This window comes from Physeter macrocephalus, chromosome 20 (assembly GCF_002837175.3).
Source record: "Physeter macrocephalus isolate SW-GA chromosome 20, ASM283717v5, whole genome shotgun sequence".
Lineage (NCBI taxonomy): Eukaryota > Metazoa > Chordata > Mammalia > Artiodactyla > Physeteridae > Physeter > Physeter macrocephalus.
The window spans coordinates 42948524-42965785 of NC_041233.1; the positions used below are offsets into that span (position 1 = coordinate 42948524).

Here is a 17262-nt window from a genome sequence, read left to right on the forward strand (position 1 = left end):
CTGCTAACTTTGGGTTTTGTTTGTTCTTCTTTCTCTAGTTCATTTAGGTGTAAGGTTAGATTGATTATTTGAGATTTTTCTTGTTTCCTGAGATAGGCTTGTATAGCTATAAACTTCCCTCTTAGAACTGCTTTTGCTGCATCCATTAGGTATTGGAACATTGTGTTTTCATTGTCATTTGTCTTGAGGTATTTTTTGATTTCCTCTTTGATTTCTTCAGTGATCTCTTGGTTATTTAGTTACATATTGTTTAGCCTCCATGTGTTTGCATTTTTTATGTTTTTTTCCCTGTAATTCATTTCTAATCTCATAGCGTCATGGTCAGAAAAGATTCTTGATATGATTTCAATTTTCTTAAATTTACTGAGCCTTGATTTGTGACCCAAGATGTGATATATCCTGGAGAATGTTCCATGTGCACTTGAGAAGAAAGTGTAATCTGCTGTTTTTGGATGGAATGTCCTATAAATATCAATTAAAACTATCTGGTCTGTTTTGTCATTTAAAGCTTCTGTTTCCTTATTTATTTTCTTTTTGGATGATCTGTCCATTGGTATAAGTGAGGTGTTAAAGTCCCCCACTATTATTGTGTTACTGTCGATTTCCTCTTTTACATCTGTTAGCAGTTGCCTTATGTATTGAGGTGCTCCTATGTTGGGTGCATATATATTGATAATTGTTATATGTTCTTGGATTGATCCCTTGATCGTTACCTAGTGTCTTTCCTTGTCTCTTGTAACATTCTTTATTTTAAAGTCTATTTTATCTGATGTGAGTATTGCTACTCCAGCTTTCTTTTGATTTCCATTTGCGTGGAATATCTTTTTCCATCCCCTCACTTTCAGTCTGTATGTGTCACTAGGTCTGAAGTGGGTCTCCTGTAGACAGCATATATATGGGTCTTGTTTTTGTATCCATTCAGCAAGCCTGTGTCTTTTGGTTGGAGCATTTAACCCATTCACGTTTAAGGTAATTATCAATTTGTATGTTCCTATGACCATTTTCTGAATTGTTTTGGGTTTGTTTTTGTAGGTCCTTTTCTTCTCTTGTGTTTCCCACTTAGAGAAGTTCCTTTAGCATTTGTTGTAGAGCTGGTTTGGTGGTGCTGAATTCTCTTAGCTTTTGCTTGTCTCTAAAGCTTTTGATTTCTCCATCGAATCTGAATGAGATCCTTGCCGGGTAGAATAATCTTCGTTTTAGGTTCTTCCATTTCATCACTTTAAGTATATCATGCCACTGCCTACTAGCTTGTAGAGTTTCTGCTGAGAAATCAGCTTTTAACCTTATGGGAGTTCCCTTGTATGTTATTTGTCATTTTTCCCTTGCTGTTTTCATAATTTTTCTTTGTCTTTAATTTTTGCCAATTTGATTATCATGTGTCTCGTTTGTTTCTCCTTGGGTTTATCCTGTATGGGACTCACTGCGCTTCCTGGACTTGGGTGGCTATTTCCTTTCCCATGTTAGGGAAGTTTTCGACTATAATCTCTTCAAATATATTCTCAGGTCCTTTCTCTCTCTCTGCTCCTTCTGGGACCCCTATAATGCGAATGTTGTTGCATTTAATGTTGTCCCAGAGGTTTCTTAGGCTGTCTTCATTTCTTTTCATTCTTTTTTCTTTATTCTGTTCCACAGCAGTGAGTTCCACCATTCTGTATTCCAGGTTAGTTATCCGTTCTCCCTCAGTTATTCTGCTATGGATTCCTTCTAGTGTGGTTTTCATTTCAGTTATTGTATTTTTCACCTTGTTTGTTCTTTAATTCTTTTAGTTCTTTGTTAAACATTTCTTGCATCTTCTCCATTTTTCCCTCCATTTTTTTTCCGAGGTCCGGGATCATCTTCACTATCATTCTTCTTAATCCTTTTTCTGGGAGGTTGCCTATCTCCACTTCATTTAGTTGTTTTTCTGGGGTTTTATCTTGTTCCTTCATCTGGTACATAGCTCTCTGCCTTTTCATCTTGTCTATCTTTCTGTGAATATGGTTTTTTCTCCACAGGCTGCAGAATTGTAGTTCTTCTTACTTCTTCTCGCAGGATTGTTTCTTGATTGCTCCTCCTTTGTTTCTGCATTCCCTCACTTTCCTGGTTAGCAACTGTTTGAATCTGCCCTTTGGAACTAAGTGAAGGTCAAGGAGGCTGGATGAAACCTACAGACAAGAAATGGGGAACACGGAAAGGATTTGTACCTGGGCAGGCCCTACAGGGTCCTGCTTGGTTTCAGAGTCACATAGTTATTGCATTACTGGAAGGTTGCACTTGCAAAATTCCATCAATAGAGATTTCTGGTTTCTGAGATCTTGCCTTAGAACACTTCTTTACAACCAGTAAAAATAGAAAAACAAAACAAAACAAAAAAGCAGGAAAAAATAAAAAGCCGTGCTCTCTTGGCAATATTGTGGCTAGTGGAAAAGAGGAAAAGTGGAAACATAATTCCCTTTACTGTTACAAGGACACTCTTCTTAGAAATTGTAGCTTTTTAGATTCCCAAAGTATGAAGAAATAAAACAATTCTCATTTAGAAACTTGGAAACAAGTTATTTTAGTGATGCCAGCAGGCTACATGGAGACAAGGAAGGCTCTCAGAATACTTTGTCATAGGCAATCTTATGTGAGACAAACAAAAGCATTTCTCCAATAAGAGTATAGCAGATCTGGTGGGTTTTCTTTCTTTTATTTATCCCTTCATTTTTTTTTCTTTCTTTTTTTTTTCCAAATAACCAATATTTATCTCATAAACTTAAATTTCTTGAAGCATTATCAAAAAAAAAAAATGCTGGGGTAGGGGAAGGAGTGAAGGAATCAAGAGTCATCTTTGTTTGTTAACTGGCCTTCTCAAAGAAAAGTAAACATTCCTATATCTTCATGATGGGAGATAGTTTCACAACTTGGAGAAAGCCTTGTATGGAAGTTAGGCTCCTACCCTCCCACAGGCACTGAGAGATAGAAGCTGTATCTTCCTTGATTAATTATTACATTTCAATGGAATGATTCCTACATCCTGGAGAAAGAGTCCTGGGTTATAAAACTGGCAGAAGTTTGAGCTGGGAGAAGGTTGACATCTCAAAGCTGTGGAGAAAGTATTTACAATTGGAAGTTTTCTAAAGTAAATGCTCTGAGAAAAGTGAGGTCAGATGCCTACACTCTGGAAGAAACCTGTCTACAGTTTAGTCAAGCTAGATGGATCACTTCATCCATCTCGTGTTCTTTTTCTTTTTTCCTCTCTCACAGGACCGTGCACAAAACCTGAATGAACGGCGAACCACTACCACGACCCTCACAGTGGATGTTCTAGATGGAGATGACCTGGGTCCAATGTTTCTTCCTTGTGTCCTCGTGCCAAACACTCGTGATTGTCGCCCACTCACCTATCAAGCTGCCATACCTGAGTTGAGAACTCCGGTAAGCATACTCCCATCTTTACTTCTTCACTTCCACCTCTCTAACCCCTGGGATCCCGTTCAAGTATTTTGAACACATATTCAGTGAAAATAGCAAACTTCACTAGATTGGTATTGAAAAATATTTATGTTCAAAACCATTTTGAGACAGTATGGGTAAATTTTTGGTCATAATGCATAATTACATCATTTACAAAGTTGAAAGTATGTCATGAAGCAACAGCCCATTTGACTCTGATTTTTTTTTTTGTCTGTGTGTAAAGCATAACAAATTTCAGTTCCAACATATACTGGGAAATCCCAAGAAATGACTCCAGCATTTCCTTAAATTCACATGTAAACATGCAGCCCTAAGTCAGAGGACACACAAGTCAACAGGATACTCTCTTGTCTCTTAGAGTCCTGAAATATTATTGGAGATTATGCTTGGCTGTTTGGAGGAGCTAATGAATCCTGAATTCAAATATTCAATATTTATTAGTTAAAGATGTATTTTAAAGAAACAAAAAGTTAAGGCATGAGTACATATTTTCTACACTCAATTCTGCATTTGTTTTTTACAATTCTAATAAATCTTAACTTGTTGTCAGCCTGGAATTCATACCTTAGACCTACCTGGATGATAAATATACATACCTAAGAATAAAACTTATAAGGCTAACAGATATCCTGCTTAGGCTAAAATATCAATTTCTCCCTTAAAAGTAAAAAAAAAAAAGAAAAAAATGAATTCTCTTTTAGAGCAGTCAAATTCCTAGGAGTGAACGATTTGATTAATGTCTTTGCTTTTCCTCTGGAAAGCATTCAGCCTTCTGGGTTAGTAACATGGCTGATGATGTCAGAATTTGTTGCAAGGTATTTGAATTTTTTTCTCAAACATTTGAGAACTGTGGTTTGGGGGTCCTCTATACGAAATTTTTTAAAAGAATAGAACAGAAATCCCTTCTCCTAAGTGTAAATTACACTGCATTCCAGTCACTTCAAAGAATTCTTATCCTGTATTTTACCAATTACTTTATCCAATATTTTACCTGCTAGCTTTACTAACAGTAGCTCTTAAATGGTTGAAAATCACTTTGTGTCTGTTGGCATAAATATTACTGGTCTAGTTGGCTTGCATGAAAAAAATAAGCTGGAAAAAAAAGAATAAATGTTATGATGTGCATTGAGTGAAGAAAATAATATAAATTTTCAGCTAAATGGAGTAATTTTGCAGACAAAAAAGCTAATGTAGAGATTGTCTAGACAAACATTCATAGGTTACCTAAAGTTATATGTCGTGATATTATTTTTGTTGAATATCAGTGAGAAGCCTTAATGATGTGAATATTGACCTTTTTCTTTGAAAGGCTTAATTGAAATCATGACAAAAAATATTTTTAGTATTAATTTATTTTTGAGTTAATTTGTGTAACTGGTGTACCAGTGAGATCCCAAGAGAAGGGGAATACTGATATAATAAGACTAAAATCAATGAACCAGTATGATGAATGTTTAACAGTACTTGATGTACTGAGAGAAGTAAATAAAGACAGAGGTTACTGCTTGAGAAGCAAAGTGTATTGACTTTATATAGGATCTTTGAGTATCCCTTCCTCTCTGCTCCAGTTTACAGACTAAGCATCTCTCTCATTCCTATACAGTTTCATGCTAGAGACAAAGTCATGCTCCAGATTTGGGGTAAATGACAATAATGACTAATGGTTATATAGATTGTTCAGTTTGTCATGAACTGTGCTAAATTCTACAAAAATACTAACTTAAATCCTTGTGGATAATTACCACTGTTATGGTTTTTTATAGATGAGATCTCTGGGGTACAGAGTTTAAGTAAAAAGTGTTTTCTTTTAAAATCATGTATCTTAAATTAAGTGGTATGCTATAAATTCCAGAATGATCAAACTGGAATGCTTCGTCATCATTTTTAAACATATCAACCCCATTCTTTAACATTCTGTGAAACAGAGAATTTTAGTTTTACAGATTTAAATACTTATGGCAAGTATTTATTTGTTAAGCATTATGTTTTTATTGCCATGTATAAAAAATTAAATATGTTTACTTGCAAAATTAGGCAATTGTTCTGATGATCAATCACTGCATAACACACCACCAAAACTTAGTGGCTTCAAATTACAATCTTTAAATTTGTTCATAAAACTGCACTTTTAGCAGACTTGAGGGAACACCTCATCCCTACACTACACAGCATCAGCTAGGGCACGTTGACTAAGGGCTGGGGGTCACTTTGACTAAGGGCTGGGTACCACTTTCCAAATGGTAAACTTAGCAAGTTGATTCTGGCTGTTGGTTCCAGCTTAGTGAGGGCTGTGAGCTGGAGGCTTCATTTCTACTCCATGTAGGTCTTTCCTGGGCTATTTGGGCTTCCTCACATCAAAGCATTGGGTTCTAAAAGCAAGCTTTCCCAAAGAATTGGACAGAACTTTTATGAGCTAGCCTTGTAATTTTCAGTGTCACTTCAGCTATAGTCATACCTCTGCCAGATTCAAGGAGTAGAAGTATATACCATCTCCTGAAGGGAGGGGTGTAGGAGTCACATTGTATGAAGAACATAAGGGGAAGGAAATTTTATTGTGGCCATTATAGGAAAACAAAATCAGCTGTAGTAGTGGCATCAGGTTTCCATGTGCTCTTTTACATGCCATTTCAGATCCCCTCTGGATCACTAGGGTTAAGAAGTGTAGCTAGTTTTTAAGTTTCACATTCAAATTGCTGTGTTTATGCCTGTCTTTTGTTAAATTTTCTTTTTTTTTTCTTTGCTATTTCCATACTTTGCTAAAATTTCTGGAAATTTCAATAAATAAGATCTTGTATTCAGAGCAAGAGAGCTAACCATTTATGTCAGCTAAACAGGATATGATGACTCTAATTACATACTTGCTGATCCTTTCCTGACTAATTCTTCAAATTTTGAGAGCTTTGACACCTGCTCACCTTCTGGGTTGATGTGAAATTTTCCACCAATTACCTCAGTGATATTCTTGACTTGAGATACCATTCTTAGTTCTACCACAATGCATGCAGAATTTATCAGCTCAGAAAATCTTTAAAAGGTAGTCTAGTACAGTGTTTAACCCATGAACCAAGATATAATAAAAATAATATAATATAAATCTGATATAAATCTGGTGTCTCAGGGGCACTAAAGCAATTTGTAGCCCTGTGCTAATTATTGTGTATTTATTAATTTGGTAAATAGCCACTGGACCCTGGTATATGTTGAACTCTATGTTAATTGAGGAGACTTGTCAACCTGGAGAAGATAAAATTCTTCTGGTATATTGTGTAAATTTATTCTCACTTTCTGACTCTCTTAAAGTTGTTATGCCTATCTAGTTGAAGATTTCTAGTATTATAGAAAACTTCTGTAGAATTTGGAGAGTATGGTTCTATTTTTCTCAATTTCCTATTAAAGGCAAAGACAGTAAATACTTATGTATTTTTTTCAGTGTTGAACAGTTGCATACTGTTTGGCTAGTTGGATTTACTGCTGAGTAAATTGTCCCTGGTTAGAATCACCATAGTATTAATATGATAATATTGACATATTAGCTATGCGTTTACTATATATATTTTTCCTATATTTATTGTGCCATGCAGTTTTCAGTATTTTGGCATTAGTTGCTTACCAGACATGGCCATCTAGTAGCTAGAATCCATGCTCTAATAAATTCTTCCCCAACCTTGTTTAAAGCCTTGGGTTAGTTCCCAAGACTATCTTGCCACAAATGCCTCCACTATAATCTTTGTCATAAAGAACTCTAGTTTTCAGGTAGCTGTCAAAGAGAGTTCTTCTGCTTTATTTATGCAGCTCTCTCCTTCCAGGGAAACTTTCTCAGTTATTACCAGAGTGGTGATGATTTCCAGTGATGTATGACATTTATAATTTCCTCTTGGGTCATACTCATTAAATGTGTTACAGTCTGGGAACTCTCTCCTCTTTTGTCTTTTATGAAACTACTGGTTCTTCTGCTCCTGTTGATGGCCCTGTGTTTCTCCTCTTAAATCTTTGATGGCCTTTTATTATTTCTTTTTTTTTTTTTTTTTGGTAAAGGGTATCTCCATTCTTGGATTGAGTGATTGATTGATTCTTATTCTTATTCTTAAATCTTAGGGATTTTCCAGACTTCTATCTTTTGAAGCTTTTTTTTTTCCTTTTCACTATATTTTTCACCAAGATTAATTAAACCTACATAATGTGTTCCTTTTTCACCAAATAAGGATGATCTGTATGTTGTAGAAGTGTTTTCTGACCTGAAATCTCTCCTGACTTCCAAGCTTACAATTCTCAATTTTTCTAGGTAGTTTTCTTATACTCCCCACAGACACCTCATTATCCTTTCTAATATATTCTGATGCATCCATGTCCACTCTCATGTTAACTTTGTTACCTTTGGGATCTTGGTTGATTTGGACCTAGATTTCAATGACCCCCCCCATCTCAAACTCAACAATCTCCAAAGACATTCTCTGCATTATCTATGAAATGTTACTCAAATATGTTTGATGCCTATTTTCCTGCCCAAATACCTGCTTAGAGGCATACCCTCAACTCTGGACCCCTAGAATTGGAATACAATTCTGATCTGATCTTTCACTGTCTAATTAAAGTTTCATTATTTCCCATAATATACCAAATAAGTTTCAAAACTTTGAGCATATCATTTAGAGTAATTTTATATTTGACCATTTTTCAGTCTCATCTCTTTTAACTTGCATAAAGCAACTTCTCTAGAAACAGAGCTTTGCACAAGTACCTGGACTTCTCTGATAATTACCCTCCCTTTTCTCCACTTTGTTTCATATATTAAGCTTATGGTTTTTATTCAAGCTTCATCTTGGTAATATGAAATGATATGCCCTTAAAATTAAGTTTTTCTCTGTTATCTGCATGAATTTCTACTATAAGCACTGAACTCCCTGCTGTATTGCAGTCATTTACCCATTTCTCTTTTGCTAGACTATTAGTTCTTTAATTTCCTACTTGTCATTATGTCTTTTTTTTTTTTTTTTTTTTTTTTTTTTTTTTTGTGGTATGCGGGCCTCCCTCTGTTGTGGCCTCTCCCGTTGCGTGTGCCACCAGGGAAGCCCCTGTCATTATGTCTTAATGTATAACCCATTCGCTTCATGTAGTAAATGTTCAGAAACTATTGAATTGAATTAAATTGAATTGAATTAAAATTTCGAGAAATACATATTGTACACTGAGATACTACATATAAATATGAATAAGCATGGCTCATGCCTTCTCACTCACAATGAGAGTTTATCATAAACATGCATATGTAAAGAATATATATGTATAATTATTTATTATAAATATGTATTATCCAGATATTAGCCATGATATATATATGTATATGTATATGTGTATACATATATATAAAACATTTTAACACACTTTTAGTGTTTTCCAATTATAATTGCAAGGACTACCATACTTGGCATCTAGTCAAGAATAACCTTCAAATAGGAGTCTAATAGGTAGTCTGGATAAAGTAAGCATGTTTCCCAATTACCATAGAGAGTCCCAGTTTATAATTGTTGTCCTAGCACATTGTTTGCAATGCCTCCTTCTCCTTTCAGTAATGTTTCAAATATTAAATTATATCCTTCTTTAGTCGTTAGGCCAATTATTTTCAAAATGTGTCCTGCGGAGCTCTTTTTGGGCCAGCAAAGTGATAAATAAAGAAGGAAACAACTGGCAACTCTCAAACTGCCTATAACCTTTTAGTGAGAAGACTGTCAAAGTAGGTTGAAGGAAAAAATGATAAATAATATATCTAGAGTCAATATATTACATTTTCTACCAATTTTTTTCCTGCCACAAACAGTCACACCTACAGGCCATCAGCAGCAAATGATCACAGAAACTTCAGAATTAAGTTGGGGAAACAAAAGCTAAACACCAAACAAACAAACAAAAACTGGAATTCAGCAAATATTGCCTATAATGTGAAATTGTATTACAGTAATTCTGAAATGGGTATGTGAAATTATCAGAGAAAAGGAATCATTCATTTTTTTTCTCCTTGGTCAAGCTTTATGTTGAATAGACTCAACTATATTATATCTCCATTCACATTTATAGACAATGTGAAAATAATTTAAATTGTGGAACAATTAAAGGATAAGAAATAATCAGAGGAATTGAGTTTATTAACATTAAAGGGACAAAGTCACAATTCTTCTCAGTAATAAGACAGAAGTCTAACTTTTCTTGTTGAAGAGTTTGTTTAAAATATTATTTTAAATTAACATTGGAGGTATGTTTTCCTATGAAACACAGATAAAGAGAAAAGACACAAGGTCATTTGACTTGGACTTTATGTTGATAACTTCATAAACATTTATTCTTGAACTCTCTGATGGCTTACTAAATTATGTAGGAACATTTTGCAAAGGTGTTTCTTATCACAATATAAGGGAGTTTGTAAGAACTCAGAGTCCAGGCTGAAACCTGTGTGATGTTGGGAATGTTGCTTAATGTCTCTAAACCTCAGTTTGGGTTTGTCATCTGTGAAATGGGTATAATACAATCTAATATATGGGAATTTTATGAGTACTACAAAAGAAGATTCATGAAACACACTTAACTTGTTCCTAGCAAATACAAAGGATTGAATAATATTAGCTATTTCTATTATTATTATCATTTCCTGTGGAATTTCTTCATCTGGCTGGATATTTACTCAGAGACTCATGGGAGGAAGTAGCTAATTCAAATTGGTTGTTAAATATCTAGCTATTTTTAGTCAAAATTTCAGCTTTAAAAACTGAGTTGTATATGTTGATAAGCCTAATTTATTCTGATTGTGCTATTCCTAATTAATTCAGTATGACTTTGGTTCTTTAAAAAAATGCAATACCTGGAATTCCCTGGAAGTCCAGTGGTTAGGACTCAGCATTATCACTGCAAGAGGCACAGGTTCAATCCCTGGTCGGGGAACTAAGATCCCACAAGCTGTTTGGTGTGGCCAAGAAAACAAAAACAAAACAAAACAAAACAAAAAAATTCAATACCTTTATTAAGAAGAACCGTAGGGTCATTTTTAAACAAATAAACTGATTTAATATACTCACAGCTTGTGCCAGATTAATTATGCAGTATATTATTGCTTTGGGAAGAGGGAGCAGCTGATGCAAAATGTAAGCCAAAAATATATCAATGAATCAAATTTTAAACATCCACTGGGGAAGTAAGTGTCCTGCTCCCTTTCTCTCTTTTTTTTTGTAAATACAAAAACAATGATTTCAATAAAGGTTTTCAAATTGTCCCACAGTACCTCCAGTTCTACAGAGGCACCTCTGGGGCTTCTACTGCAGTTAAAGTTAGAACTTCTGCTTTGTATAATATTTAAAATTCTGCTTTTGTCCCACTTGCTAACTTAGAAAATTTTTTGTTATTTAATTTAAAAAAAGATTAGCTTCTAATTATAAATTATACAGAAGAAAATTTTTAATTATGCACGTTAAAAATTGGAAACCTTCAATCCTCAGAGCCCAATCTTCAGGAGAACAATCAGATCTTAATTTGATGCATATCTTTCCAAATACCTGGATCCTGGGGAGCCTGAACTAAGATGGCGGAGTAGAAGGACGTGCTCTCACTCCCTCTTGTGAGAAAACCAGAATCACAACTAGCTTCTGGACAATCATTGACAGGAAGACACTGGAACTCACCAAAAATGATACCCCACATCCAAAGACAAAGGAAAAGCCACAATGAGACAGTAGGAGGGGAGCAATCACAGTAAAATCAAATCCCATAACTGGTGGGTGAGTGACTCACAGACTGGACCACAATGAGACGGTAGGAGAGGTGCAATCACAGCAAAATCAAATCCCATAACTGCTGGGTGGGTGACTTACAGACTGGAGAACACTTATACCACAGAAGTCCACCCACTGGAGTGCAGGTTGTGAGCCCCACGTCAGGCTTCCCAACCTGGGCGTCCAGCAACGGTAGGAGGAATTCCTAGAGAATCAGACTTTGAAGGCTATTGGGATTTGATTGCAGGATTTCGACAGGACTTAGGGAAACAGAGACTCCACTCTTGGAGGGCACACACAAAGTAGTGTGCGCATCGGGACCCAGGGGAAGGAGAAGTGAACCCAGGGGAGATTGAACCAGACCTACCTGCTAGTGTTGGAGGGTCTCCTGCAGAGGTGGGGGATGGCTGTGGCTCACCGCGGGGACAAGGACACTGGCAGCTGAAATTGCACACACAGAGTAGTGTGCGCATCGGGACCCAGGGGAAGGAGAAGTGAACCCAGGGGAGATTGAACCAGACCTACCTGCTAGTGTTGGAGGGTCTCCTGCAGAGGTGGGGGATGGCTGTGGCTCACCGCGGGGACAAGGACACTGGCAGCTGAAATTCTGGGAAGTACTCCTTGGTGTGAACCCTCCCAGAGTCTGCCATTAGCCCCACCAAAGAGCCCAGGTAGGCTCCAGTGTTGGGTTGCCTCAGGCCAAACAACCAACAGGGAGGGAACCCAGCCCCACCCATCAGCAGTCAAGTGGATTAAAGTTTTACTGAGCTCTGCCCACCAGAGCAACACCCAGCTCTACCCACCACCAGTCCCTCCCATCAGGAAACCTGCACAAGCCTCTTAGATAGCCTCATCCACCAGAGGGCAGACAGCAGAGGCAAGAAGAACTACACTCCTTCAGCCTGTGGAAAAAAAACCACATTCACAGAAAGATAGACAAGATGAAAAGGCAGAGGGCTATGTACCAGATGAAGAAACAAGATAAAACCCCAGAAAAACAACTAAATGAAGTGGAGATAGGCAACCTCCCAGAAAAAGAATTCAGAATAATGATAGTGAAGATGATCCAGGACCTGGGAAAAACAATGGAGGCAGAGATCGAGAAGATGCAAGAAATGTTTAACAAAGACCTAGAAGAATTAAAGAACAAAGAAAACCCTGTGGGATTTTGATTCATATGTCCAGGATGAGGCCTAATAATTTGTATTTTTTTAATACAGGAATTTTCAAAAATATACAAAAATAGTGAGAAGAGTGTCATGAACTCCCACGAACTCATTACTCAGTTACAAATTCATGAGCATTCTCTTGGTTCAGCTATATCTCCTCTCATCATTCTCTTCCACATTATTTGAAGCACATCTCAGATATCACATCATGTTATCTAAATATGTTAATAGGTATATCTTGAAATGATAGGTCATACCACAATACCATAAAAGAAATTAAATTTAGGAATTTGTATTTTTTTATTTTTAAATTTTTTATGCCATTTTTTATGGCATTTTTATGCCATTTTTAAATTTTCCATTTACAGTTATTACAAAATATTGACTATATTCCCTGTGTTGTACAATACAACCTTGAGCCTATCTTGCACCCAGTAGTTTATAGAGCCCACTCCTCTATCCCTGTATTGTCCCCCCCCAACCACTAGTTTGTTCTGTGTATTTGTGAGTCTGCTTCTTTCTTGTTCTATTCACTATTTTGTTGTATGTTTTTTTAGATTCCACATATAAGTGATATCATACAATATTTGTCTTTTTCTGTCTGACTTATTTCACTTAGCATAATACCCTCTAAGTCCACCCATATTGCTACAAATGGCAATATTCTGTTCTTTTTTATGGCTGAGTAGTATTCCGTTGTATCCACATACACATCTTCTTTATCCATTCATCTGTTGATGGACACTTAGGTTGCTTCCATATCTTAGCAATTGTAAATAATGCTACTATGAACATAGGGGTGCATGTATTTTTCAAATTAGTGTTTTTGTCAAATATAAACCCAGGAGTGGAATTTCTGGGTCGTATGGTAGTACTATTTTTAGTTTTATGAGAAACTTCCATATTGTTAGTGGCTGCACCTATTTACATTCCCACCAACAGTGTATGAGGGTTCCCTTTCCTCCACATCCTTGCCAACATTTGTTATTTGTGTTCTTCTTGATGATAGCTGTTCTGACAGGTGTGAGGTGATATCTCACTGTCGTTTTGATTTGCATTCCCCTGATGATTAGCAAGCATCTTTTCATGTAGCTTTTGCCCATCTGCATTTCCTCTTTGGAAAAAATGTCTATTCAGTTCTTCTGCCCATTTTTTGGCTTGTTTTTGTTTTTGATATTGAATTGTATGAGCTGTTTATATATGTTGGATATTAATTCCTTATTGGTCATATCATTTGCAAATATTCTTTCCCATTCTATAGGTTGTATCTTTGTTTTGTCAATAGTTTCCTTCATAGTGCAAAAGCTTTTAAGTTTAATTAGGTACCATTTGTTTATTTTGCTTTAATATTCTTTACTTTAGGGGATGGATCGCAAAAACTATTGTTGTGATTTACGTCAAAGAGTGTCCTGCCTATGTTTTCTTCTAGCAGTTTTAAAGTATCCAGTCTTACATTTAGGTCTTTAAGCCATTTTGAGTTTATTTTTGTATATGGTGTTAGAGAATGTTCTAAATTCATACTTCTACATGTAACTGTCTAGTTTTCCCAGCACCATTTATTGAAGAGACTGTCTTTTCCCATTGTATATTCACGCCTCCTTTGTCATAGATTAATTGACCATAAGTTTATTTATTTCTGAGTTATTTAAGACTATGTGGTGTAACACCTTTGCAAAACTGAATTATACACTATTTTGGCTGACATGGGAATATGTTATTGCTTTTATTACCTTGACAACAGAATATTTTTGATGAGTTACTAGATAATTTATTTTTTTAACACCTACAATATTACTTTAAATTAAGGGACTGATAGTTATCTGCAATTACATAATGTTATGTGTTGGCATGGGCAAGAGTTAGAGTTTAATTATAGAACACCATCTTTCCATATTTAGTAGTCTCTTTTATAGATAGTGGTACTAAAATTATCCTTCCTGGTGTACAGTTATCTTGGCACTTGTTATAGCTAACTATGATTTTAAAATACTACATTGAAGAATATTATAAAATAAATTGTAAAACAAAAGGTCAGCTTTTCCTAGAGGCAGATTCTGCTCCCATTGTGCACCCCGAATACACTTAGTTATGAATTAATGTTGTTACTGATGACCTGGAGTTCATTCTTAGAGAATGCTTCAAAGATAATTTTATAATTTTACTTTAAAAGAGTGTTTTAAATGTTCAAGAAAGGATATTCATAGAATCAATGTTTATGTTTTCATTTAGTTAAGTTTTGCAAAAAATAGCATAAATTAAGTTTTGGAAGGAAAGCGAATCATTGCCTTATTCATAAACTGTTTCTATCTTACTTTTATATATTTTTAGTTACAATTCGAAATGTTTTATTTTTTAAAAAAACAAACTTTAACAAATTTATTTATCTTAAGAAAGACCTTGTTTTTTTAAAATTTAATTTAAATTTTTTTTAAAGCAGGTTCTTATTACTTATCTATTTTACATATATTAGTGTATATATGTCAATCCCAATCTCCCAGTTTATCCCACCAGTTCATCTTACTTTGTTGTACAGTCTATCAATTATGGCTTTCTTTAATTTCCAAATATTTGGTGGCTTTTCTTGATATCTTATTACTATTGATTTCTAATTAATTCCTTTATGGTTAGAGAATATACCCTGTAAGATTCCAATCTTTTAAAATTTATTGAGACTGAGGTTATGGCTCAGCATATAGGTATTATTTTAGTAAATATTCCATGTATACTTGAAAAGAATACATATTCTGAAATTTTTGAGCATTCTGTAAATGTCATTATGTTAAAGGGGCTAATAGTGTTATTCAGCTCTTTTATATTCTTACTCATTTTTTTTAGCAGTTTTTCTATCAATAATATATTAGTGTATATATGTCAATCCCAATCTCCCAATTCATCCCACCACCAGCCCCCACCCCGCTTTCCTCCCTTGGTGTCCATACATTTGTTCTCTACATCCGTGTCTCTATTTCTGCCTTGCAAACCAGTTCATCTTCCACACCCTCTCCAGCATTTGTTGTCTGTAGATTATCTGATGATGCCCATTGTAATTGGTATGAGGTGATACCTCATTGTAGTTTGGATTTGCATTTCTCTAATAATTAGTGATGTTGAGCAGCTTTTCACATGCCTCTTGGCCATCTGTATGTCTTCCTTGGAGAAATGTCTATATAGGTGTTCTGCCCATTTTCTGATTAGGTTGTTTGTTTTTTTTAACACTGAGCTGCATGAGCTGCTTATATATTTTGGAGATTAATCCTTTGTCCATTGATCCATTTGCAAATATTTTCTCCCATTCTGAGGGTTGTCTTTTCATCTTGTTTATAGTTTCCTTTGCTTTGCAAAAGCTTTTAAGTTTCATTAGGTCCCATTTGTTTATTTTTATTTCCATTACTTTAGGAGGTGGGACAAAAAAGATATTACTGTGATTTATATCAGAGTGTTCTTCCTATGTTTTCCTCTAAGAGTTTTATAGTGTCCAGTCTTACATTTAGGCCTTTAATCCATTTGGAGTTTATTTTTGTGTATGGTGTTAGGGAGTGTTCTAATTTCATTCTTTTACATGTAGCTGTCTAGTTTTCCCAGCACCGCTGATTGAAGAGGCTGTCTGTAGGTGCGTGGGTTTATCTCTGGGTTTCTATCCTGTTCCACTGATCTATATTTCTGTTTTTGTGCCAGTACCATATTGTCTTGATTACTGTAGCTTTATAGTATAGTCTGAAGTCAGGGAGTCTGATTCCTCCAGCTCCATTTTTTTCCCTCAAGACTGTTTTGGCTATTTGTCTTTTGTGTTCCATACAAATTTTAAGATTTGGTAGTATAGTCATTTTCACAATATTGATTCTTCCAATCCATGAACATGGTATATCTCTCCATCTGTTTGTGTCATCTTTGGCTTTTTTCATCAGTGTCTTATAGTTTTCTGACTACAGGTCCTTTACCTCCTTAGGTAGATTTATTCCCAGGTATTTTATTGTTTTTGTTGCAGTGGTGAATGGGATTGTTTCCTTAATTTCTCTTTCTGATCTTTCATTGTTAGTGTATAGGAATGCAAGAGATTTCTGTGCATTAATTTTGCATCCTGCAACTTTACCAAATTCCTTGATTAGCTCTAGTAGTTTCCTGGTAGCCTCTTTAGGATTATCTATGTATAGCATCATGTCATCCGCAAACAGTGACAGTTTTACTTATTTTCCAAATTGTATTTCTTTTCTTTTTCCTCTCTGATTGCTGTGGCTAGGACTTCCAAGACTCTGTTGAATAATAGTGACAAGAGTGGACATCCTTGTCTTGTTCCTGATCTTAGAGGAAATGCTTTCAGTTTTTCACCATTGAGAATGATGCTTGCTGTGGGTTTGTCTTATATGGCCTTTATTATGTTGAGGTAGGTACCCTCTGTGTTCACATTCTGGAGAGTTTTTATCATAAATGGGTGTTGAATTTTTCCAAAAGCTTCTTCTGCATCTATAAAGATGATTATATGGTTTTTATTCTTCACTTTGTTAATATGGTATATCACATTGATTTGTGTATATTGAAGAATCCTTGCATCCCTTGGATAAATCCTACTTGATCATAGTGTATGATCCTTTTAATATGTTGTTGGATTCTGTTTGCTAGTATTTTGTTGAGGATTTTTGCATCTTTTTTCATCACTGATATTGGTCTGTAATTTTCTTTTTTTGTAGTATCTTTGTCTGGGTTTGGTATCAGGGTGATGGTGGCCATGGAGAATGAGTTTGTGAGTGTTCCTTCCTCTGCAGTTTTTTGGAAGAGTTTGAGAAGGTTGGGTGTTAGCTCTTCTCTAAATGTTTGATAGAATTCACCTGTGAAGCCATCTGGTCCTGGACTTTTGTTTGTTGAAAGATTTTTAATCACAGTTTCAATTTCATTACTTGTGATTGGTC

The 17262-nt window shown here is 35.4% G+C and overlaps 1 protein-coding gene across 16 annotated transcripts in view; it reads left to right on the top strand.

The window, feature by feature from the left end:
* Positions 1 to 17262, top strand: part of PCDH15 (protocadherin related 15) — a 699366-nt gene that overhangs the window by 315629 nt on the left and 366475 nt on the right. For all 16 annotated transcript variants that reach the window (XM_024121304.2, XM_055081163.1, XM_024121303.2 and 13 more), the window contains one exon: positions 3226 to 3396. In XM_024121304.2, the coding sequence (XP_023977072.1) occupies positions 3226 to 3396 (171 nt within the window). The remainder of the gene's footprint in view (positions 1 to 3225; positions 3397 to 17262) is intronic.